Source organism: Meles meles, chromosome 2 (genome assembly GCF_922984935.1).
Source record: "Meles meles chromosome 2, mMelMel3.1 paternal haplotype, whole genome shotgun sequence".
Classification (NCBI taxonomy): domain Eukaryota; kingdom Metazoa; phylum Chordata; class Mammalia; order Carnivora; family Mustelidae; genus Meles; species Meles meles.
Window position 1 is genome coordinate 163,227,565 of NC_060067.1, and position 27,001 is coordinate 163,254,565.

At 42.9% G+C, this 27,001-nt stretch overlaps 1 protein-coding gene across 2 annotated transcripts in view; it reads right to left on the reverse strand.

The window, feature by feature from the left end:
• Nucleotides 1-27,001, reverse strand: part of DOCK5 (dedicator of cytokinesis 5) — a 217,889-nt gene that overhangs the window by 96,714 nt on the left and 94,174 nt on the right. For both annotated transcript variants that reach the window (XM_045997731.1, XM_045997732.1), the window contains exons 6-13: nt 22,456-22,604; nt 19,877-20,012; nt 18,332-18,489; nt 17,067-17,148; nt 14,624-14,753; nt 11,610-11,682; nt 7,753-7,895; nt 4,185-4,310 (exon numbers count right to left, since the gene is read on the reverse strand). In XM_045997731.1, the coding sequence (XP_045853687.1) occupies nt 4,185-4,310; nt 7,753-7,895; nt 11,610-11,682; nt 14,624-14,753; nt 17,067-17,148; nt 18,332-18,489; nt 19,877-20,012; nt 22,456-22,604 (997 nt within the window). The remainder of the gene's footprint in view (nt 1-4,184; nt 4,311-7,752; nt 7,896-11,609; nt 11,683-14,623; nt 14,754-17,066; nt 17,149-18,331; nt 18,490-19,876; nt 20,013-22,455; nt 22,605-27,001) is intronic.

Below are 27,001 nucleotides of genomic sequence, written 5' to 3' on the forward strand. Positions count from 1 at the left end.
AAACAAACTCTTTTCAACTGTAATCCTTTGTTCTGTTTATTAATAACTGTTTTCTAATAATAAGTACACAATGTATTTTATTAGGTTACAGCGGCAGATTTTTTGATTTTTTTTTTAGTATGTCTTGGAAGGTGGTTATTCTAACACATCTGAAAATAACAGAAGCTAACATTTTTTGGGTACGTGTCTTATAGGTAAACATTACGTTTATTTAAATCAGCTTAATTGTTTTTACCAGTACCAGAATCATTTCTGCTTGTCATATTCCTAGTTGTCCAGCACAAAATTTTAAAAACTAATTAGCAAATGAATAGCCCCCACAAGGAAGAAAAAAATTGAATGTTAGTAATACACTTAAACAAAACCTAGAATGAATGAAAGGCATACCAACTTCCTGGCCAGGAAGGCTCAGTATTATAAAAAGGACTCCAAAATCTGTACTGTATTAAACTGCCCCCAAATGTAAAAAAAAAACAAAACCTTCCAGCATGATAAGAAAACAGGGGCACACATTTAGAGCACTTTTCATTCCCATCACTCATCTGCTTAAGAAAAAGATTAAGGTCTTGCCCACAGTTGGCTAAGGTGAAGCAAAAGGGGCTTATTCATACAACATAGTTCAAAATCTTCACGGACATACACTTTGTCAATAGAGAAACTGACAATTTGTGTTAAAAGCCTTATGTGACAAAGCACCTTCACTGGTAATATTTGTCCCACGGTGTTAAGAACATAAGCAAAGATTTATCTATAAGGATATTTACTGTGGGGGTTCATGGGTGGCTCAGTGGGTTAAAGCCTCTGCCTTGGGCTCAGGTCATGATCCCAGGGTCCTAGGATCGAGCTCCGCATCGGGCTCTCTGTTAGCAGGGAGCCTGCTTCCTCCTCCTCTCTCTCTCTGCCTGCCTCTCTGCCTACCTATGATCTCTGTCAAATAAATAAATAAAATCTTAAAAAAAAAAGAAAAGGATATTTACTGTGGTATTGTTTACTAAAGTGAAAACTTGGAAAATCCTCAATTTCCAACAATAGGCAGCAGTCTGAACAAATTACAGAATAATCAGATGAGATAATATTTATTTATTCATTTAAAAAACTGACTGAGCACCTGCAGTGTACCAAGCACTGTGCCAGGTGTTTGGGAGACAACAGTAAGCCATGCACCAGCTCGCTCTCACATAGCCTCTGGTCTAGTGGAGGAGAGAAGCCATTAGGAGAAAATCACAGGACAAAATGCATCATTACCAATGAAAGAAAAGGTCAGGCTCTGTGAAGGCATAATACTAAGTCCCAACTGTGTCTGGAGGCTGTGAGAATCTTTCCTCTGAGCTGATACTGGAGGCAGGAGAGTAAGAGGGTGCAAATGTAGTATGTGCAAAGGTCCAGAGGCAGTATACAAGATCGTGGTCTAAACATACGGTTTATCCAGGGAACTGATGGCAGCAGCTACCACTAATGTAGCTACTGCAATGGAGAAAGGGAGATGGGAATGGACTTGAAGCCTTCCAAAGGTAAAACTGACAAGTCTTAGTCACTAACTTTATGTAAGGTGTAAAGAAAAGGGAAATTCAAGGCTGACTTTCAGGCTTTTTGTTGTGCAACTGGATGGATCAGGGTGCCATTCTCTGACATAAAATACAACAGAAGAGTTAATCTACATGCAAAGACCACAAGTTTCAGATGGGGATTTTGAGTAAGAATTAACCAGTAAGAGGAGAAGAGAGATCCAGTCAGGTAGGAACAGTAGCTACTGAAGACATGAGGCAGACAGTAGCTGGATCTATGGTAACGGAGTTCAAAGGAGTGGTCTTGGGGCTAGGGAAATGGATTTAGAGATAACTAGCTCACAGAGGCAAAATGAGTGTATGAGATCACACAGGAAGAGAATATAGGCACGAGAAGGAAAAGAGGCCTGCTGTGGACTGCACTGTTCCCCCTAAATTCGTATGCCTAGGCCATCACCCTAATACCTCCAAATGCGACTGTATTTGGAGACGGGCCTCTTAAACAGGTGACTAAGGTAAAATGAGGTCAGATGGTGGGCGCTAATCCGATATAACTGGTGTCCTTATAACAACAGATTAGACTGGGGGGCACCATGTGAGGACACAGAGAGAAGTAAGGCCATCTCCAAGCCAAAGAGGGACGCTTGGAAGAAACCAACCCCACTGACATCTCAGACTTCTGGCTTCCGAAGTATGAGAAGATAAATGTCTGTTGTCGAAGCTGCCCAGCCCTGTGGTACTTTAATAGGGCAGCCCGAGCAAACTAACAGAGGACATAAGGACCAGATGCTGAGGAGCTCCAACATTTAAAGGCAGGGTAGAAGGTGACATAGTGGCAAAGGGGAATGGAAACAAAGAGACGAACATGGGTCCCTGACGATGAGGGCACATCGTCTTCCCGAGGGGTTGGTCAACAGTGTCATGTGCTGCTGAGGGAAGCCGAGATAGTCTTTAGGCTAAAAAATATCCACTGGACCTAGTGACATCACACTCTCGGGTGACTCTAGGGACACCATTCTAGCCAGAACAGAGGGTGACTGGCAGATGCAGAAGAAGAGACAGAGCACATTATGGGATGGCTTCTGAGATTCTGGTTGTGCAGATGATGGAGACAACAGGAGCGCCCAGGCTAGAGGGGAAAGTCGGGCTGAGGGAAGGGCTTCGGGCATCTCTGCAGCCTGTTCAAATGGGGATGAGGAGTGACAAGGTAAGGAACTTTGGTCTGGACTTACTTTTCAAAACTGTCTGATCACCAGAATCAGCAGGAGAGCCATGGTTTTACAAAGTGAAATCGAGTCTCTCGATCACTGCGGGAACCTCTATTGTAACATTTCTGAGCTGATCCAAAGACTGGCATTTGGGCGCCATTGTCCTAGGTAATGACGTGAGCCTATGATGGCCCTGGTGGTCCAGGAACCAAGCCTACTGACTAGAAAGATTAGAAAGAATCTTGCCAGCCAGATTTCAAAGACAAATTCATTTTGTCCCCAAATATAAACTTCTCCGTGTTACTGTTTCAGATTTTCACTCTTGCTGTAGTAATAACACTGCCTTCGGTTACAGGGGTATCACTAATGCTTATTTTTTTTAAACAAGAAGACAAAACACTTTCACAGAATGAAGATGAAGACGCACTGGGCTGAGTGAGTCTGGAAGGGATGACATCGGCCGATAAAGAACCACCTTCTTCCACAAGAAAAGAAAAAGATGGTCTCCATTTGATAGACAGCTTTTCCCCGTTCATCCTTTCAATGCCAACTACATGCAGACGATGTGTGTGGCAACATGTCATCACTGCCCCTTCCTCTCCGAAAGGAGGAATAAGATGTTGTATTACTTTAACGGAACCCCAATTTTTACATAGTAGACAACAGCATGGTTTTCTAAAATTTTCCTAACATGCCAAAGGTTTCTTACTTATGTATTCTATTTACTTATCTGTAAAAATATATATATTTTAATATTTATAGCACATATGCTTTATGTAATACACATAAATATCTTATAGAAAGTCCCTGAAATGATTTCTCTTTTATTACTATAAAGATTAAGAAATCAAATGGGTTAAGTCTGCGAATTTAAGAGAACAACTGTGCAGATCACCAACATACGGTGACAAAAAAGACAAAATGAAAATAAGAAAAAAAAAGAAAAAAAGAAAGTAAGAAAATCGCGGAATGTTTACATTGTTGTCACCACGTGTATGGGGACAGCCAAGAGCACAGTCGGAGATTAAGCAAATGGAGCAAAGTGTCTGGCAGACACTGAGCTGAGCAGGCCCCTCACTGGAACTTCTCGGCCAGCAGCCCCGATGCTGGTGATGTCATCCCGAGAAAGGGGCATGTGACGAGGCACATCACTCTTGGGGCCCAAAACCTGTGCTGCCATTAGCGATCCTTAATGGATAATGTAGGGAAGAATTTCAGAGGGGCCTGCGCTGGGCAGAAAGGAAGAGCATGAAGAAGAACCTCTGAGTTAACACGGAAAAGCATCACCCTGGGCTCGTGCACCGGGTATTGTGGCCCTCTTAGAGTTTCCCACTGTCTCGATATCACGGATGCAGGTCATGAAAGACCACAGAGGTTCTTACCTTGACTCAACTGTCCCATCAGAAGTAACTGCTGCATGGAAGGAGGAACTAAAGGTTGCAGAACAGGTGAACCACGCAAAAGCTTTTACCTGGAAGTATTATTTCAGGAAATCCCATTTTTCGGGCAATAGCAGTTGATCTATCCACCAAGTGTGAAAAATTCTTCTGAACCTGTGTGAGGTCACCTGGCAAAAGCTTCAAAGATACCCAGAGTCCTTTAAAGAAATAAAGAATGAACTTTTAGTTCTCTTTATGATTGATACCATAAATACCCATAGAAATGCTGAAAAATATATGCATTGTATTAATATACAGATATTTTTACAAAAATGTAAATGCTCCCCCAGTTAACTTACCATTTTCATGACATTCCTATCAAAATCACAACAAGACTTCCTTGAGAATTTGACAGAGGTATGAATGAACACATGTTTACTTGGGGGAAAAGAAACACGAATAAAGATAGTCCCCATCAGATACCAAAATATTGTAGAGCTACAATGAAGTATTTTACTAGTGGTAGAAAAGATATATATATAAATCAATGGAAACAATTAGATTAAGTACTATAATATATAGCAATTTAATATATAGTAAAGATGCATAACAAATCCTGAAAAAAAGAAACAACTTCATAAATGTGCTGGAATAATTTTCTTGCTACTTAAAAAGAGAAGCAACTAATTTCTCACCTCATGTTTTCATTAAAATAAATTCCTAATAAAAAAATAAAATGAACATTTTTTCTAAGTATAGACAAATGAAGAAATCACATACAAAAAGAATTATCTAGGCGCACCTGGGTGGCTCAGTTGGTTAAGCGTCTGACTCTTGATTTTGGCTCAGGTCATGATCTCAGGGTCAGGGGAATGAACCCCATATGGGGCTCCACACTCACTGGGGAGTCTGGTGAGGATTCTCTCCCTCTCCCTCTGCCGCTCCCCACTCTTGTGTGCACGAGCACATGCGCACTCTCTCTAAAGTAAATAAATCAATCTCAAAAAAAAAAAAGAATTATCTATACACAAATGGAAAGTTTTGATATTTAGAAAGAAGTGAAAGGCAGGCTACAAAAGGGTGAAATACCTATTATGAAATTACAAGAAAAACAACAAATAAAGAGAACATGTATAGACAATTCACAAAGAAGTACATGAAGTTTGCAAATATTTAACAAATCAAAAACTGAAAAATACATGTTCTATATAAGACATCATTATCTTCATAAAAACTGAAAAGGAAAACTGTAGAAAAACTCACGAATGCATAGGAAGTCTAGGTAATTCCCCATCAAGTAGTTTTTTTTCTAACTGCAAGAGAACTACGGAAGTCCACTTTTCACCTTTCAAATAGGTAAAGATTTTTTTTTAGGGTTTTTCTTTTCTTTTTTTTTTTTTTGGAGAGAGAGAGAGCACAGGAATAGCGGGGGAAGGGGAGAGAATCCTAAGCACGCTCCATGCCCAGGACAGAGCCTGACAGATGGCAGGATCTCACGACCCTGAGATCATAACCTGAGCCAAAATCAAGAGCCAAGCACTTAACCAACGGAGCCACGCAGGCGCCCAACAAATAGATTTTTAACTATCGGGTCACCAAGCAAGCACCGCAGTAATTAGCACCACTGGCAGAAGTCAATGGAAAGCAATCTGGCCTGTTCCCATCATTTGCCCCAGCTGTCCTACTGCTGGGAATTTTCTTGGGGGAGATAACCCTAAATATGGAAAAGGCTTCATGTATAAAAGTAGTCATAGCAGAGTTATTTAAATTTATAATGGGGACAAAACAGAAAACATTTAAATGCTTCCCTAGGGGGATCCAAGCAATGGACTATCGTGCAGCCAGCTACAGAAACAATATTTGTTATGAGCATAAAAACATTTGCAAATCACTTGCTTTGTTATACAGCAAGAGAGCAAATACTTTTTTTCACTTTTGTGAAAGGAATTACATATGCACAGCAATTTACTTACTATAAGGATTTTTCACTCTAATAAATCATATCCTAGGTTAGGAGGTCTAAGACAACAGATTATGTATTTCATTATTCGTTTTCAGATTTTTTTTTTTTTAGTATATGTGCTGCCGAAGCGAGCACCGTTTTCAGATTTTTTTTTTAATATTTTATTTATTTGACAGAGACAGATCACAAGTAGGCAGAGAGGCAGGCAGAAGGAGAAGGAGAAGGAGAAGTAGGCTCCCCACCAAGCAGAGAGTCCGATGCAGGGCTCGATCCCAGGACCCTGAGACCACGAACTGAGCTGAAAGCAGAGGCCTAACCCACTGAGCCACCCAGGTGCCTCCAGATTTTTTTTATTTTTTAAAAAGGTGCCTCTTTTTTTTTTTTTTTTTAAGATTTTATTTATTTATTTGACAGAGAGAGATGGTAAGTAGGCAGAAGGACAGGCAGAGAGAGGGGGGAAGCAGGTTCCCCACTGAGCCCCGAGGCTCAATCCCAAGACCCTGGGATCATGACCTGAGCTGAAGGCAGAGACTTAACCCACTGAGTCACCCAGATGGCCTTATTTTCAGATTCTTTAATGCTTCCTCACATGTCTTTCCTACCCAGAACAACTGTGAACACATGGAAAATGAAATATGCTGAAAATAATGTGTTTCCTGATTGCCTCTGCTTTAGTAGAAGATAGTTACAGGGTGGTAAAAAAAACAAAAAGTGACCCATCTTCAAAATTGTCCCCAAATCATCACCATCGTGGTATTTGAATTATAAAATTTTAACTAGTTTTCAAAAAATACTATTCGAATTTATTTTTTTATTTTTTTATTTTTTTTAATATTTTATTTATTTGACAGAGAGAGAGAAGTCACAAGTAGTCAGAGAGGCAGGCAGAGAGAGAGGGAGAAACAGGCTCCTCACTGAACCGAGAGCCCGATGCGGGGCTCGATCCCAGGACCCTGAGATCATGACCTGAGCCGAAAGCAGAGGCTTAAACCACTGAGCCACCCAGGCGCCCCAAAAAATACTATTCGAATTTAAAATGCAGTTTCAATGAGTAGAATTTCTTAGTTAAAACTGTGTCAACAGGACGATATATGGAAACACTAAAAACAACTCCAAGTGTTTTGCTAGCTAGCCCATGATTTCATATTATTATCTGTTCAGGGGTGCCTGGGTGGCTCGGGTCATGATCCAGCCACTGGGCTCCCTGCCCTGTGGGGAGTCTGCTTCTCCCTACCCCAACTTTTGTGCACACTCTCTCTCAAATAAATAAATCAAATCTTAAAAAAAAATGAATATCCACTCATTTGTGTTACTTTGGTCTCTTTACTCTTAATTTTAGGTAATGTAATGGGACAAGCATTCCGAGGGTGGAACATAATTATCCCCAAACTTGATTCTTTGTGCATTTACCTAGAATCAGCACTGGGATTGTAGGGGAGACAAAACAGAGAAAGGGCTCGTGGGATAAAAATTTGTTCTACAGAATTTACAAAACACAGCTGTGATCCAATTCCGTGCTGAGTGCAGCCTCTAAGCTCTTCAGTGTTAACTGCATTCAGCAGGAAGCTGCAGGGAGCAGTCCCCAGTAGGGTCTGCTTTGCATCAGAGAAAGGAAGAGAAAAGGGTGGCAGTCCAAGGACCCCGCTCCAGTGCTGTCCCCCAAGCCCCCTCCCAGCTGAGTATGCAGGGCTGTGTACCTTGTCCTTTGTGATTCACTTCCTTCGTGGCTATCACTTTATTCAAGACCGAAGTGAGTGGCTCGTTCTCCCCAATCACATGGGATGTTATCAGGGGTGACATGATTAGCTGTCTCTGCCGGATATACGTTTCCATTGCAATTCTGGGAAAGTCAGAAATGAGAGGTTAAAAAAAAAAAAAAAAAGAGGAAGTTTCTACAGCACAGCCTCAGACAGGGTGGGTTCTATGCGAGTAATTTGGAAATCTAAACACTACACACACCTCACTAGAGGACTCTCTCTTTCCTTTATTTTTCCACTGGGGGCCTGTCTTGGTCATTTCCAAGATGAATTTGGTGTCCAAGATAGGCACCCAATGGAAAAAGGAAAAAAAACAACCTCCCAGGAACAAATAAAACTAATGGCAAATGTTAAAATCAGAGGCAAGGCCTGATGCTCTTTCTGAGGTGGGGGAGGCTGAAGTCATGGAACTGACGCAGCAGCAGGGACGGGACAGGTGACCTGGCCTCCAGTCCTGGTTCTACCTGACATAAGCTCCGGGCCGCAGTTTCCGCATCCATAAAATGGGCCGAGATCATACGCCTGCAAAGGCCTCCATCTGGCACCAGCACTCCATGCACAGACACAAGCAGAATGCACACAACAGCTTTCGGAGGGTGCTCTAGACCCTTAGAGTGAGAGTGAGATGGCACGACCACTCTCATGATCGACCAGGCTGAGATCCAAGACCCAAACACAGCCCCTCCTGACAGCACAAGTGCTCTCAGGAAGCACAGATCAGCCTGCTGCGGGTCAGTGGGCTCCCTCTCTGCTGTGGTCTTGTTCTCTGCAGGCGTCTGATCTGTGCCCAGATAGCAGCGAGGAAACCTACTGCGGTGTCTCACTGAAGAGCGAGATGGCTGCGGACTGAGTGGCTGCCTTCAAAGGACGCTCCCTTAGATGGACTACCAGAATCCATCCAGGAGACTCTCCTCATAGAATACGCTGTAAAGCTTACTGATGAGGTAAGTTATGAAAGCATCTGCCATAAATCTTAGGAGTTAAAAGCCAGAGACTGTGATCTGCATCACGAATGCTTTACAGTGCCTGTTGGCCGCACAGTGACGGGTAATCAAATTAGGGCTGGGCTCCTCGGAAACCCAGAGTGCATTATCACACAGTGAAGGCGACCTCAGGGCTGTTTCAACACAGCTGTGGGATGGGAGCTGGTTCAGAGATCAGGCAGGGGGGCACACAACCGAAGGAAGAAACCCACCTCAGAAGTGAAACAAGCATACAGAATAACTTCCATATCCATGCGTGCTGCTCCTATCATGTACATACACATCTCATACGCATATCTAGGTAATGATGTAAGTAACGCATAGTATCTAGGTAATGATAGGTAACGTATAATAGTGATAGACGGTAACATTACACATGTATACGTAACAGGAACATCCATGGACGTGAAGGTTCTTTATGTCTGTATTTATCGTAAGTATAATATATACATTTTAATATATCTAAATATATACTCATATTTATTCTATATATTATTTCATATTTATTCATTAATGTTTAAGCTATAGTCATATATTTAATATATTGATACATTTAACTTAATGTATTAATATAAGATTATAGTTAGTGGGGCGCCTGGGTGGCTCAGTGGGTTAAAGCCTTTGCCTTTGGCTCAGGACCCTGGGATCAAGCTCCACTCAGCAGGGAGCCTGGTTCCTCCTCTCTCTCTGCCTGCCTCTCTGCCTACTTGTGATCTCTGTCTGCCAAATAAATAAAAATCTTTAAAAAAAAAAAAGATTATAGTTAGTAAATTATATTTGTTACACTTAACATATTTATTTAATATATTTGAATGTGTGTGTGTATATATATATATATATATATATATATTTATATTGGGATCAGCATCCATGAATTTGAAAGTCACCTCATTAATTCATATTAGCACTAAGCAACATAAAATATTTACTTCACCACATTCTTAGAGGGTCAGTACATAGGTAGTAGGGTATTAGATAAGCCCTTTAAAAAAATTATTTATAGCAGCTTCTGGATGAAGGAAGGAACTGCTACTTAGCGAGAGCTATCTGTACTGTTACATTTGAAACTGGTCTAAAGCTGGTGGGCTTTAAACTGAACGAGAAGATTTTTATATTTTAAATAAAATTATGTATCATGCACAGTTTTTGTAGAAAAAATAGAAATACAGAGTTAAACAAAATTGGCAACATTTTGGTATAAGTTAGAAAAAAAAGGCAAAATCACCTTTGGCCACATCAACAGAAAGAATCACTGTTAATTATGGAGTATATTCTCTGAAATATCTAAATTTTGAGGCTTTTAATGCATTGTTATAATCCTATAACTACTGTATATTTCCTTCTACCCAGCCAAACTCTGGATATTATATATATTTTTAAAACTTGGTCAAACAAAATACCAAAACTCCTTGTTTAAACCAAATTGCACTGATTCTCAATGAATTTATGGGCCATTTCTTTCTGTGTATGTGTGCATGTTTGTATGTATATATATATATACACATACATTATTTTATCTTCATATCCTTATAAATTTCTATTAATTACATAGTAACAATATTCATTCTCTTTTAATACACATTGCAAACATTTTACTAAATTTTATTCTGTACCTAAGTTATTTAAAAATTTTTGTGTGGTTTACCTGCCAGTTTTTCTTTTTCAGTCAGATCTTTGCAGTCTGAGTCAGCAAGGCCTCCCACTCACCACTATTATATAAAACTTTGATTTTCCTGTAGTATTTTAAGATTTTAGTTCTTATACTTACACAATTAATCATCCGAAATTTCCCATGGCATACGATGTGAGACAGGTTCTAAGCTGGGTTTCGTAAATGGGTAGCTAATTGTGTCAAACAGTTCATTTCTGCCTAGTTCCTATTTCTCCACTGATTTGCGCTATGATTTTTTTAAAAAATCATATGTTAATTTCAGTATCCTTGGGCTGGTTGCCAGAGTTCTCAGTGGTTCTCCTGATCTGCTGTGGCAGCTGCAGGCCGGCTGAGATAGTCACTTTCCCTCACTGATAGGACCGCTCCAGTAGGGCTCCATTCCAGCATGGTCTGCCATCTCCTCGAGGCCGCCACTATCCACGACCAGGATAAGGCGACCACAACTGCTAGAGCCTTGACGTTCACACATACACTTCTTCAGAGTCCTGTGCGTTCACACCTGCTGGCCCATGACCCACAGGCGCCCACACAGGGCTCTAGCTCCTGAAGCTGTCTGGAGGCCTTAGCGGAGCTCTTCAGGCAATCCTTCGGTGTCCTCCCAGACGGGCTTCCCCTCCCCCCACAGGCACCCGGGCATTACTAATCAGCCCCTCACTCTCCAACCTCCTAAACACCTTCTACCCCGAGTGTGCTCTCCAGCTGGAAGCTCGTTAGCGGCAGCCTCCTGACCCACCAGACCACGTTTTGCACTCTAGCAAGATCTCCAGGGAACCCTGAGCTGTCCTACAGGATGCTCTGTCCTCTGCAATACCTGTTCCCGACAACAGAGTGCAAATATGCTCTGGCCTTTCCGACACCTATGGGGCACCGTTTTCTGGCTGCTGGTGCAGATACAGATTTCCCCTGCTATCCCATCGGTCCTTTCTGTCGAACCAGAAAAGTCAGGCTTACACTCCTACATGTGATCTCAATATAAAGGACCCTGAATAAAGTCTTCCATCGGCTTCTACCTCACAATCTTCCAGTTACAAGGCTTTCCTTCTGGAACTGAGCAAATGGTTCCTAGCACCTGGTTCTGTGTTAACAGATCAAAGAACTCGTCCAGGCCCGAAGTCACCTGGGATCAATGCCAAAGTACTTACTGCTGAAAGGGAATAAAATGCTGCTTTTCTTCATCATCCACCTTCCCGTGTATGATATCAGTGATATCCATCACTAGGAAAAAGGATAAAACTTAATTAAAGAACTTAACTGTGTCAGGCTTCAGTAAGTTACTATGGAAAACTATAGTATCTGCAAACACAGGACATTCGATAAGTGAGATACCACACAGGGACACTTAGGGCTTTGCCAGCGATGGCTCCCAGTGCCCAGCCTGTGGAACAATTCATCAGGAGCTCAGACACGGAGCTCAGGGTTTGGATTTTTCTCATATCAATCTGGCAGACTACCCACTTTTTAAAATTCTACACAACCAAGTGCTAAATTCTTGAGAAATCGGAAACCAGATTGGTTTTGTTTTGTTTTTTAGCAAGCCTGCATTCAAAGACACAGAGCACACATATTTTATATCGGGAGAGTCAACAGAATGAGGACTTGAGAGAGAAACTCAAGACTCGAAGAGGTCAACCATCTCTTGGGCTTGACGCGCTTGCACCAGGCTTCCACGTTCATTAGGGAAGGCTGGGCAGGGCACTAGCAGCACAGAACAGAAGATCATGCAGTGATTTGCTTCTCTGCACACAAGAAGAGCAACAAATACAGCACGTCCTGTGCCCACAGCGTCTGTTATCTTACTTATACCGACACTATTATTCGCCCTACTTTAGGAGGCAAGGAAACACCGGTGCCTGGGTGGTTCAGTCGGTTAAGCTCAGGTCATGATCCCAGGGTCCAGGATTGAGTCCCGCATTAGGCTTCCTGCTCGGCAGGGAGTCTGCTTCTCCCTCTGCCCTACACCCTGCTCGTGGTCTTTCTCTCTCCCAAATAAATAAATAAAATCTTAAGGAAATACAAAAGAGAAAGAGAGAGAGATGAGGACACCCAACACAGGAAAGGTTGCCCCAGACCAGAAGTTTTAAGTAGTGACGCTGGGGTATGAACCCAACAGCAATTATAGGACCAAATCACTTAAGCCAACAACGCCCGGCTGCCCAGAGAACTAATAAGTGGGCCACCCCACAGCTGTTCAGACCAGGCAGGGCCCACAGCCAAGAGGCTAGCCCTGGGTTAATGAATTACAATTGGGCCATAAAACACACACTCACTATCCACTCCCCAGATAACCTGTTCAGAGATTAGAAGCAGTACTGAGATAGGAGACATTTCTCAGATGAAAAACTAAAGGATAAGGAAGGAAATGCCCTCTCAAAGTAACCCAAACCACAGTGGGTAAGGCTTGGGAAATAATAATGTTGGTGAAAGGATGCTGCAAAAGCTTGCTGTCAGCCCTTAAGAAACTCCTGCAAACACTGTACCAAAAAAAAAAAAAAAAAAAAAAGAAAGAAAGAAACCTGAAAAATCTGTGTCTGGCACCACCCGCTTTCCAAGGGGCGGTTCATCTGTCCATGCCGTCATGCAGTTACTCCAGATCTCTGCTGATCGATGCTTAGCACCGAGGCTCAGAGTAAAATGACAAATCTCCGAGTACACACACACACACACACCCCATCCCACCCCACCCCCCCTTAAACAGAAAAGAAACCAAAAGCTCCAAGCCTGATGTTCAAATCTCTTTAGCCCATTTTGAACGACAGTGACTTTAAATATGCCCTAAATTCTTAGCTTAGTGGATTGTCATATAAATGGCTAAGTTCCTTTCCTTTTCTGAGATTTCATTTTAATGCTCTGTCAGGAGGAATGCCGTGCCTCCTCAGAAACTGGCAGGCCTTGAGCAGCCAGTGGGAGGGCAAGGTTGGTCAGGGAATGACCATGCACACAGCCTCATGGAGAGGAAGCCTTGTTACCCACACAACCCACAAGGTCAGTCCTGCCGACATTCTCTGGCCATTTGTTCCAGGAGAATTATGGCCTTTCATCGACAGCTTTCAAAACTTCTCAGTGACTGAAACATCAATGTACAACCAGGAATGTATTTCCTTAATTGAACAAACTATAAGAAAATGCGTGGCCTCCTGGGAGGTTGTGGGGCTTGATGTAAGCCAAGGACCCTCTTTGAGAGGGGTGACAAATCCAATGTTGCCTCTGAAGAGTGAATCGTCCAGGCAGGCAAACCACTTTCCAGGGAGAGTTTCACTGGACTGAAATCAGCCCACAGGCGGGGAGAATGCCGAGAATCCCAATAAGGCTTTACTGAGATCATATCATGCACAAGGCACTGTGTGGGGCACCACCGAGGGAGAAACAAAGGAGGCAGGGTCGAGGTGAGGACTCGGAACCCCCCAGAAAAGATAACTGGAAGCCCCAGGCAGTAAACGCTGTGTGTCCAATACTCATGTTGACAACCAAATTCATCTTGCGCGGTCTCTGGGTTTTCCCTCCCTCCTATAGTTAATTGTGTGTGTGTGTGGTGGGGGTAAAATCTGCTGTTTTAACCATTCTTAAATGTACAGTTCAGCAGCATTAGGTACACTCACCATTTGTGCGGCCATCAGCACCTTCCCTCTCCAGAACTTTTCCATCTTCCCAAAACGAAACTCTGTCCCCCTTAAACACTAACTCTCCCCTTTCCTCCTCCGCACAATCCCCGGCAAGCACCACTCTACCTTCCATTGCTCATAATGAATCTGACCACTCTGGGCACCTCACACAGGTGGGAGTGGAACCATGCCATGTTTATCTTTTTGTGACTGGCCTATTTCACTCTGCACAGCAGCCTCAAGGTTCAGCCATGTTGTGGAATTTCCTTCCTTTCTCAGGCTGAAGGATAGGTCACTGTCTGGACGGACCACGTTTTCCTTATCCATTTATCCACCCACGGACACTTGGGTTGCTTCTACCTCTTGGCTAGTGTGAATAAGGCTGCTCTAAACCCGGGTGTACAAGTATCCCGAGGCCTTCTGCTTCCAGTTCTTCCGGGTGGACACCCAGAAGTAGGATTCCTGGGTCATAGTTCAATGTTCAATCGCTGGAGACCCTGCCATGCCGTCCTTTACAGTGGCTGCGGCGTTTACAGTCGTCTCTGGGTCTTTTGTACCTGCTACTCCAAAAGGTCTTCGGAGCCCACATGTGTGCTTTTTGCCCTCCTTCAGCTCCATGTGGCCCACCCGGACAATCTGGCACACGAGGCTGATGCGGGGCCGGATGAGGTCTGTGCTACTGAGGTCCTACAGGGACAGAGAGCACGCAAAAAGGAGATCGAGCTGCATCACCCTGTCACCTTTGTTTCTCTTCCCACTCGACAACAGAACACCATTCAGAGAGTTCTTTCTCGTGCTGGAATAGCAGAACGACTCCCTCCCTCGCCCATTCCCATCCAAGAATGACCATGGCATTAATGGAAAATGACTGTATTCAAAAAAGGAAGGTATTTGATTTCCCAGTTCCTACTTCAAATTGAGAAATCCGATCATTTTCAATCTAAAGTCTCCAATTTATCAATTTAAGCAGGGTACTTAAAAGTCGGGACACCTGTCATTGCTGCTTTATATTTCGCCAGGATATGGCTGAGCACCTGAAGCATGCCAGTGTCAAAGGGAATCAAAGCTTGCAAGACGCTGATCTTTACTGGGGGTCTACACAGGCTGGTGATATTTCATTTCATCTTCCAAATAATCCTGTGAGGCAACTATAACAGAGAAATTTACATGTGCTGGTTTCTGTAATTATTCATCTGTTTTACAAGAGGTATTCACTGAGAGCTTCTGGGTGTATGTGGATTAACCAAAGATGTGTAGATGAGATGTCTCTGTTTTTTTGCGGTTCATGTTCTACACTTGTTTGTATTCTTAAGGATGGGTGAGTAAACCCATGAATGAGCTCACATATCTCATTCTCTTTAACATGAGAAATAATTTAATTGCATCTCAAATTCCTTTCATGAAACAGCTGTCCAAGGCCTCTTTACTGAATCAAAAATTACTTTCTAAATAGTCATTCCAAATCCATCCTCTGTAATTTAATTAACTCAGGTCTCCAAGATAGGAATACAGAGCAATGATAACAGTGACCCTGAATTTCTGCTCTAGGTTTTGTGAGGCTTCTCTTAATAACAGAAAGATAAAGACTCCGGGTGACCAGTTACATAAATTGTGACACACTGTTACTGTTTATTAAGGTACAATCATTTGTAAAAGAAGTTTTTGTAGAATGTTGAGTGATCAAGGAAATAGTCACCACATTTTATTTAATTGAAAAGGCTGGACATGAAATTTGCATCCCAAGAAGATCTTGATCAGCAGGGGGAGGTGGTGCGGGAAAGGGGATGAAATGTAGCTTTTCTAAAATGCTCTCAGGCAGAAGATGGACCAGAAAGTCAATAATTCCTTTTTTATTGTTTTTTTCAAGGTACACATTGACTGATAAATGCCTTTTGATTTTAGGGGAAAATCCACATGTCTGTGAACTGAGGAAGGGAGGTTTTAGGAAGAGTTCCAGCTCTTTCTCTTTATTTACCAGGTGGTAGAGAGACAGGTGGGTCAATGCAAGAGTAGTAATCACACACTTGTCCCAGAAACGGGATGTTAACAGAGGGAATGGATAATAAGAAGGAGAAATGAATGAAGGAGAGATCTGATAAGCCTATCCTGGGTCTACTGCTCTGCAACATGTTTTTAGGCATTTTCTCTAAGACTCTATTTTCCTTGCGTATGAGTGGTAAGAGAATAAGGAGATAAAATATGTGTGTGGGCTTAAGGGAAGAAGGCAGAGAAGGAAGAGAGCGTCTCCTGCAGGCCTCGTAGAGAGCAGGTGGCAGCACTCTAAGGCACTTCAAGCTCTGACGTCCTAAAAAAAGAGAGAACCCCAAGAAAATTCCAGCCCCAGAGAAAGAGAGTCATCATGCCCCAGGCTATAACCCAATAAATCTCCTTGCTCCTAACCCATGTAGAGCAGCACTCCTCCTTCCTTGGAGAAGAGGAACAGTACAGGATAAAGTCCATTAAAATATGAGCAAACAAAAAAGTCAAGATCCCCATCTTTGCCTGAGCTGTACCCTTGGTCTGGAATGCTCTTCTCTTTATTAGCATTGCTCACTCTCTTGTCAACTTCAGCTCTTGCTCAAATGGCCCCTTCTCACGAAGGTCTACCTGACCCGTCTACTTAAAACGGCACCCCTTCCCCAGCCCAGAAACTCCCACCACCCCCCCCAAGTACTTATGACTTCTAACATCCTATATAACACACTCGTTTATTGGATCATCGTTTCTTACTGTCTCCCTGTTTTGGAGAAAAGCTCCTTGACCAGGGATGTTTTTTCTGCTGTGTTCACTGCTGTATCTCAAGTGCCTAGGTCAGTGGCTGGCATCTAGTGGGTGCCCAATAAATATTTGCTGAATAAATGAGCGGTTATACCTGCTAGGGGGAATGATGATGATTCTCCTTTTCAGCTTTTCATTTCGGAGGTTTTGCCATATACTCACCATGAGCGTCTGCTAATATCGTAAGCACAGAGAAATGATTAGATGTAAGGTAGGACTTACAGTAAAAACCGCTTGGAGGTTATTAAGCTTCTCTATTTCCTTGGGCATCCCGTTACTGCCCCAACGAATTAGGTAATTCTCACTGGTGAAGGAAAAAAAAAATTATCCTTAATGAAGGGCTAACTGGCATTGGAGCTGCCCACGACACGGACTTGACAGGGTCCAAGGAAGACCCCAAAAAGCCCTGCTGAATTTATCAGGCAAGTGTCAATGTAGCACCCAAGTGGGCCACTCCCTGGTCCCCTGGCTTTGGAGAAGCAAGCGCGCGTGCCGCAGCCAGGCTCCGTGACACACGCCCAGCGTGGACGTGGGACAGGCACACACGCAGCAGCTTCTGCCAGGTTCCGCCTGGCGTCTTTCTTCCACCTCCAGATCTTTGTGTAAGATCTTCAGCTTTGCCGAACCAGAAATATAATTTTAGAATAATCATTCTAAATCCATGCCCTGGAATCCACTCCACCACATCCAGATAAAATTTCGATTATAGAAATAAACAATTTGTCAGTAACTACTTTTAACCATCTGCTCAAAAACCGATCTGTTCTCTTAGTTGCTCAGCTAAGTGATAGCGTGACCATAGATAGGGTCGAACGAAACCTACTACCATTCTCTACAGTTTAAAAAAAATTGTTTTTTTTTTAACAGACTTTGTTTTTTAGAGCAGTTTTAGGTTGACAACAAAGCTGAGTGGAGGGGACAGAGAGTTCCCATAGCCCCCTGCCTCCCAGCACCCACACAGCCTCGCCCACTATCAACACCCCCCAGCACGGTGGTACATTTGTTACAGGTGAAGAACCCACACCGATACCTCAACATCTCCCCCCATCCCACCCCCGGCCCCGAGTCCACAGTTCACCTCAGGGTCCACTCTTGGTGCTTGCACCCTACCGATCTGCACAAACGTAGGATGACACACAACCACCGTTACGGAATCACACAGAACAGTTCTACTGCCCTAAAAATCCTCTGTGCTCTGCTGACACATTCCTCCCTTACCCCATCCCCTGTGGTCTTTTAAACGCTTTGTCCTCATCTGCTTGTTCTGATAGCTTTATGGGATCCTAAGACCCAGGGAGCACACAATCTGTCATTGCACTGTTCCCATAGCCACGAAGAAAGGCTCAGTAGCCTAAAGGATTTTATTTTCTACCGCTTAGATCCTACCCCTTTTCTATCTCCTGAGGAGCAAAGGGCTCCACAGGTGAGTGGCAGGTGAAGGCTGGGTATTTCTGCAAGGTCCACAGCAGATGGTGGGACCCCACTACCTGATGAAGGTGGACTGGTCTGGATCATAGAGGGCCATGAACAACTCAGCGTCTTCCCCAATGTTGCAGACAAAGTTCTTGAAGTTCACGTAGAGGCCGTAGGTGTGGACGGCACTGAAGACAGACTGGGCCCGCAAGTCCAGGTTCTGAAGAACTGACTGAACACACAGGAAAAGACAGAAAAGCCTTGTGGTTGCAGCAATCAGGGAATAATGGCAAAGACGTGGGCCATCAAATGGGGACAAATATAATCGCCAGTTGAGGGGAGAAGCACCGACTGAGAAGAAAGTGTGTGTATGTGGCCAGATGATTAAGTGAGCAAAATACAATCGCTATGATTTGAATGATCAAGACTGTCCTACTCATGGGGCGCCTGGGTGGCTCAGTCAGATGAGGGTCTGACTCCTGATTTCAGCTCAGGTCATGATCTCGGGGTCGAGAGATCGAGCCTCACGTCAGCCTCAGTGCTCGACAGGGAGTCTGCCTGAGATTCTCTCTCTCTGCCCCTCCCCCGCCCTCTACATGTCTTCTCTCTCTCTCTCTCTCTCTCTCTGGCTCGCTCTCTCTCACTTGCTCTCTCAAATAAGTAAATAAATCTTAAAACAAACAAACAAACAAACAAACCCACAGAACCCAAACTGTCCTGTTCAGGGCCTCGAGCCCAGCAAATTCAGTAAGTGCTATCTCAAGATGACAACTCATGGCTTAGTAGCTTCAAGAATTTCTCATCTCCCATAAGGCTTCTGAATGAACCTCAAAGGCATAAAAATCATGATCCATTATTCCTCTTTTCGGGAACAGTTCTCTTTGCAAACAAGAGATTCCACTAGAAAGGCTTCATTCTCAAGTGTGGTTAGACACTGGATCCAGAAACACAATTAAATATTATCACAATTGGGCTAAAGAAATAAAACTATGAACTAAATAAACAGAAGCCTTTACTCATTAGAACAGAAATATTGGAAGGTTATTTACCAAAATATCAATACAGCTTGGTCTGTGCCATCATACTTTGGGGCATTTTTCTTGTTCTCTTCCTCTGTACTTTTCTCATTTTTATTTAATGTCTCATTGTTACTTTCAAAACCTTTCAAATGCTTTATATTTAAATATTATTGTACTGTGTTTGGAAACTGTATAATGTATACCAAATACAGCAGGTTACACAGAACAAAGGCTCCCTCCCACCCAGTTCTCCTTCCTAGAGGCAAGGATTGTCAATTTCTTGTCTATCTTTTTGGAGTTAGTCTATGCATATGCAAACACAGAGGTCTGTATATCCCTTTTTGAGACACAAAGACTAGTGTTTTGTACACTGTTCTGAATCTTGTTCTTTCTATTAATGCAGGTCTTTGCAATCTTTCCATATCAGAAGGTATACTGCTGCCTCATTTTTTTTTGTTGTTGTTTTGCTTTTCGATGAGGCACCTAATGACTTTCTAAACATTTCTGCCTCTTGTTCTCAATGACGCCCTTTCTCTCATTAAAAACAAAAGTAAAAATGCAATCTCAGTGACCCAAATCTGCACATTGGAGGAAGTGTACCTTTTCTTCTTGGATCTTTTCCTCAATCCTTTTTGAGGCCATTTCATGGGCCTTAAAGAGGGCAATGGTGCTGGTTTCATCTGGGTCCAGTATGTTCCCATTGTCATCTCTCACCACCAGATCTAACCCAAGCATTCTAGAAAGAAAGCAGTGAACAGTGAGCCTCCTCATTAAGAACAGACTCTTTCCTGACAATTCCCCAGGAAAGAACCCAGAGGATTCATGGTTAGAAAGTTGGGTGCTAGACCAGTCAAGTTAAGAACAGTTCCTTGGCTTCTCTCTTTTTGATGTCTGCCTCCTTTCCGCAAACCTTGTGGTCAATAAGTTACAAAAACTTATGGTAGTGTTAACCAAATTCATATGATGTGCAAAGTATATTTATTCCACAGAATCTCCACAGGAAAGGCAAAACCATCACTGCTTCTGACCAGATTTCTCTGACCAACGCCTCTTTCCAATTTTCTATTGCTTGACATAAGAACAATGATAGACCAAATATCTGGGGGCTATGCCTGATTTCCTTTAAGTTCAAGGTTGAGGACAGCCCTTAACTCAAGACTGTCTAAAAGGCGATCAGCATGAGCTCTGCTGTCGCTCAGATCAGGATTTCAATCTTGGCTTGAATACATGCTAGCAAGAGGACTTAGGGTGATTTACTTGATTTTGCAAAGCCCTGACTTCCTCATCTGTAAATACTCCCTACCATTCAGGGTTGTTGTGAGAATTTAATGAGATAACATGTAAAGCAAGTAACACCGCGTCTAGTATCTAGTCCACTCTCCATACACGGCAGGTCTTATCACAGCAACTGGCACCAGAACACGCCTGGCTGTGTGAAGTTGTAGCTGAGTGTTACACAGGAAAAGAGCCATATGGTCTATGCAGGGCACAATCCCTACTCAGGCTCTTGTGCCCAATGTGCACAAAGAAGTTGAAAAAAAAAGTGCTTCATTCCAAGACTTGGGGACGTGCTGGAAAGAGGATACTGCTATCTGAATGCCCAGTGTTCATTCCAGGAACCAGCAATTTGGGAACAGGGATGTCCAAACAACAAGAAAGCTGAGGGATAATAGTGAAATGTGCCAAGTCTTTGGGAAGAAAGCAAAAATGTCTAATGACTCTCCCCCTCCCTGTTTTATAGCATCTCCATCAACTGATTTAATCTGGCAGGTTCCTTTCCACGGCAGCCAGACCCACAGGCCACCCAGACATAAGAGCTGTGGGTCTTGCTGGCGGCTCAGAGACTAAGCACTGACACACAGACGAAGCAGCTTTTACAAGCTGGAGTGGGATGGCAGGCGTGTCCGGCTGTTTATGGGACATCAACATCCTCTGCTGAAGTTCAGAGTCCTCTAGGCCCATGTCACACTGTGATAAGACTCAAATATACAAGGACAGCACAGACACCAGGAGGGATCGGACTTGGCCCACCATCGCTGTTTCTGAAGAAATGCCTCAGCACCCAGCTAGAAATATAACCCCTGCGGATACAGTCCTGTGAATGGACAAGTGACAAGGGAGGAACAGTCCATTCTTAACCCTAAGAAGGGAGCATTACACATAGAACTGTAAGTTTAGGGTTCAAATTTCAACTTCCCCACTTACGATCTCTGTTAGTTGGAAATAAGTCTCTTAAGCTCACTTGGTCTGTGTTCTTTAATCATAAAATGGATTATAATCAAGTAATACATGTGAAGGGTACACAGGAGATTTCAAATAATGATTGAATCTTGTATGCTATAGTCACCCCAGCTTTCTTCTGAATACATCCGTCAATGTCTGTAACATTTAAGTGAGTAGGATAATGGATGGGCCTTACTTTAACAGGTGTCAGAAGTATATTCAAGGGTCCAGAGGCAAAGGGGCAAGGGGAAAAAATCACCTCTGCACAACTTGAGGAAATTTAGGAAACCAAACGAGATGTCAAACAGATCATCAACAAAACTGAGGAACCAACCAGTCTTTTCAAAGGAACGAGTCAGGAGAGATGCATTCCAGGCCAGTAACTGATGAACTGACTGATCTCTCACTTTCTAAAGGGCAATAACATCTAGAACCTATGTATGTACTTGAGCTAATCAGAAGATTAGCGAAGTGATTAACTCCTGAGAGGTGACTGGAGGCATAATCAACAGGCTAAAAATGTGTTTTACTCTTCTTGTAAATTTGGTTTTCATACACTACACACCATGGTCCCAGTTAGGGAACACGGGAGAGAAAGACAGAGAATGTGTCTGATGCTGATTTAAAATTCACTCTTGGAATAAAAACCGAGATCGATGCAGGCCTCGGAAAATGTGACTTCAGATGCGCTGTCCCTTTCAGTCTTGTTTGGCAGCAAAGTCCCATCTTCCCTGATCGTCTGTCATCTCCTCGACACAGAGATCCCACACAAGGTCTGGCCTATGTGAGGGGCTGCCATATTTTCCCAACAGAATTAAATGCTTCCCGACGCAAGAAGAAAACAGTACGTATCATTCTTTGACCATTCCAAGATCAAAAGCTGAGGGCGAGGCATGTCCTTAGCATGACTGTGCCCATCGCTTTCCAAGTTCTTGGTGAAATCACCCCCGGTTTACCTGTTCCCGTGATCGATTTTGGCTGTGACCTTTTTCTTGAGCTCTGCCAGTTCGTCCTTAGGGAGGGTTCCAGACAGGATCTGGGACCGCCACTCGATCAGGCTGTATGTCATCTGCTGCAGCTGGCGGAAGAGTGTGACCTTGTTGTTCTAGGACGGGAAATGAGGTGGAGGAAAGAACAAAAAATAAAGGTATGATGGAGGAAGGAGGCGGCTTTTGACATGACCCTGACTTTATAAGGTGTTACTGAAGCAATTAATTTTGCCATATAGTAAACTGTGCACTTCAAAGGGATTTTTTTCTTTTTTTTTTTTTTAAATAGGGATGGCCTTGCTCTAGGCCATTCCCACTCTGTCTCCTATTCCAAGTTTAGAATCAGATAAACCATTGTACGATGGATGGGATTGTCCATGTACCCTAAGGTCGACCACGTCCCTCCTCTGTTCTAAATCCTCCAGGGATTTCCTCTGTCCTCCAGACACAGTAAATCACATCATAAAACCCTTCCTATCTTGGGTTCTGCCTACATCCCCCACTGCATTTTACACCAATCTCTACCTCAAAAATCTATGTTCCTTCCATGCAAAAGTTATGTCCACTGGTCCCAAGTGCTCCAGACCCCCTCAAATGGTACTTCCTCTCCCTGGAACCACTTTTCTCCTCTTCCCCCAAACTCACCCCCACGTCATGTCTCCTCACAGACTACAACCTCCACCAACTGCTAATCCTCACTTCTTTGTTCTCAACTGAGAAGTCTCTTGCTCAAAACCTTAGCTGTGGGCTGGCTATCCCTCCCACTGCTCCTGGAATTTACTCCCATCCCAGCAATCAGAACCCAGACCATAGGCCCGTCTGACTCTCTTCCAAGACCTAAGCTCCCACAGGACAGGACAAGGAGCTCGTTCATTTTTGTAACCCTAGGACCTAGTATAGAGTAGATGCTCTATAAAATGCATGCATGCGTGAATTATGGATGGAGAAAGAACTATAATTTCAGAGATAAAGGAATAGTGGAAAATGAAATGGAGAATGCTGTCTTAAAGGCCTCATAAAACTGTTAGACCATCCTGGAAATCGTCAGACCTACAATAATTAAACCATTATTCTGGGCTTCCTTAAGAACTTCCATACCTGGACCAAGCCAACTTATGACCAGCTCAGTATATGGACTTGTATCATTTTAAGAGTCAAATATCTGATGTCCAAGCTATTATGACCTTGGTTTTATCTAAATGATTAATATACAGTTATATATATATGATAGATCATATCACTAACATATACAATATTGTTTAACAATATTTATCTAATCCTTTTATAAACACAAGATAATTTTAAATTGTGAGAGGTGCCAGAAGGAAAATACATGTGGGTAATATGATCCAGTGTACATGGGAAAGGAAGACCCTTGAGATAAAGTCTTCAAGAAAATCTGGTTTGTGTAGCACTTCTGAAACATGTCTTTTTTTTTTTTTTTTTTTTTAATTTGTCTGCACCATCTATTAGTCAGTTCTACAAGGAATCATTGATGAAAGTTACGCCATACTTTTTGGAAATGAGACGGTTAGTTAAAAAAAAAAAAAAAGTGGTCTTTTTCTGGCTTTTTGGGTTGGGTTTTTTTTTTTTTTTTGGTTTGTGTGTAAGTTTAGAGATAAAAACTGAAATATTTGCATAAATATAATTGAAAATTACACAACAAAGCTGTCTCAGTTTGGACCTCTGATTCAGTATTTGAAACATGCTTTTTAAAAAAATAAAAACCTACAAAATTCCACTCACCCCTTAAATACTACAAAATCACTACTTTTTAATTTACAGGTGAAAAGTCATGATATATTTATATAACTATATGCTTTAAGATTATAGGAAATACTATTACCTGCTATAAAAATAATGCAACCTCACCCCCCCAACACAGGTACACACCCAAAGAAACTGTGAATGGCTGGAGAGCATGTCCTTCTGTGATCTTCTACAACAATCCCTGGGGCAGATTCCTGTCCAAGTTATCAAATACAATCAAGATACTGAAAATATCCAAGATACTCCTGAACAAAGAGCAAACTGGAGCCAAGATCCCTCAGCCCAGAAGTGGGGATGGGGAGAGAGCGAAGATTAGCCCAGTGTGGTCAAAGCTCTAAAAGAAGGTCAATGTTCTGTGAGAACACAAAGGAGTGGGTGGAAGAACTCCCTTACGTGCTCCATTAACACTACTGATCTGAAAAATACAAACCGTGAAACCTGCTTAAAATTTTGTAAATACCTACATTCTAAGTGTTTAGCATTTTCTGAATTGACTCTTTCTCATCAGCCAGTCTTTCAAAAGCATAAAAACGGACTTGAAAAGTTCCATTTTTAATAAGCAAAGGGAAAAATACTATTTGGTTTTTTCCCATGGAATTCTGTATAAAATACTGCCATTCCATTTTCTTTCGAACTAAAAGAGGGAGTGAGAAATTAAGTCCATAAAATTTGCTAGGCAGAAAGGGGATCCTTTTTTTCTTTCTTGCAAGTAATTTGTCTGCTCTCACTTAGGTGTTTTTTTTTTCCCAACTGTTTTCTAATTTCAATGAAGATATTAGGCTTTATATTATAGTAAGAAAAGGGGAGACCTCAGACTCAGGGGATCCTCTGAGAGACAGGGCTTTGTTTGTGGCACATGTCCACAAGTTCTTGGTCTCAATTATATTAGACACTATCCAAGGCAATTTAATTACTGCCTGTTCATATCAGCCTTGTTTGCCAAGATCCCCCCCCAAAAGAAGGATGAAGACAGCCATTCTTCTCTGAGTCACTGTGCCAAACAAATGAATTCTGAATGGACAAGCTGGAACACACCAAAGGAAGCAATTCCCCACTCACTTGAAGGAAATGGATTTCATCGTCACATTTCTAAAACTGTTGTAAGTAGGATGTTCCGTGCAAAGCTGGATCCAGATACTTTATGGGTTTCCGGAGAAGCACATGAGGACAGGTGAGGAGAAAATCGCACACTCCTCACAAGACCCTGAGCCAAGGACCTGAGTGTCTCCATCTGTTCTCCCATCACGCCCCGCTTCCTGTCTTCCTTCCTGAATCCTGCACTGCCCGCACCAGCCTGTTGTGGAGAGCCTTCTCTGTTACCATTAATCCCAACCGTTTTTGCACTAGCAGCCACCGTCACATAATTAAGAGGGCAGGGAATTTATTATCTTTATTTATTTATTCTAATAATAATCTCTTTGATTGCCTCTGCAAAAGTCAGCACAATCCGGGGACTCGAAAACAAATTTTGACAGTTCCAATGTAAAACACACTCTGGTTTCAGTTTCAGTTATAGCAGCATGTACGAGAGAAATCTAAATGTTCTCCCACCAGAGAGTAACGGCATTTCTGCACTTGCTTAGAATTTCTCCCTCTTTTCCACTTGGAGATCTCAAAGGTCTCACTTTTTACATTTCTATTCTGAATGGCGTGCTCTCTCCCTAAGGATTTCTAGAGATAATAACAAACTCACAAGGGGGAAAAAAAAGCAGCTTTACCTTCAGCAATGGCAAAGAGGGATAAAGAGGCCTCCACTGCGTATTCAGAAATTCTAGACACCACTGGGAAAATGGCACCACCTCCCTCGTGTCAGAAAACCTGGATTCTATCCCTCACTTTCCCAAAGAATGCAGAAGACAGTCAAAAGACTTTTCCTCCCGTCCTCCCCATCTCCTCTGCAAACCCTTCCTCTTGCCTGCAGATTTTGATGTAGAGGCAAAGGGCTTGACAGCAAGTATGGGGACTTGGTCTCTAACTCTATCATTAACTGGCTAAACGACTTTGGGCAATTCACTCTTCCTGAGATACGCCCAGCGGTAAAACAAAGGGACTGGGTCTGAGACCCATTCCCCAGGCTGAGCGTCTGTGAGTCTATGGTGGAGACCTTCAACTTAATTACTCTTTTGAGCAACTTCCTGATTAACTGGCTCCGACTCTAACCATCTCCCTCCGATGTGCTTACCCCTCGGAGGCTCCCATCCAGTTTCACCTGGCAGAGCTCTCTGCAGCGACTCCCGTCTCTCTCAAACTCCTAGGGTCTGGAGCAGTGTCCCGCTTCCCCTGTGTGACCTCGAACCACACTGCACTCTGGGAGAAAAGGAATCCGCATGGCCTGACACTCCTCCTCTCTACCCCATGCCTCTTTTCTTTGCCACAAAAATTCTTTGCCTGACTAGCAAAGGCTTCATTTTTGAAGCAAAGATTCCACTAAGACCATTTTTGCCTCAGGATGTAGCACAAGAAATCCTGGGAGGCAAGCAAGCAAGATGGGATAGAACAAATCTGGAAAAGGACCCAGAGCACACCCCCCCTGCCCTGTCCTGGGTCACAGCCATCTCTCATCTTGTCTCTCACGAGAGAGCCAGGCCCAAGCAGGGTTCGCCACTCACAGATGGAATGCCCGGACAAGACCGAGTTTTCTGTGGGAATTTTCTGTCCCTGGTAATAAGCAATCAGATGCTGGTTTCCAACCATGAGACCAGCTTAATTACACTTCAGAGCATATGCTCCAGCAGCCTGTAAT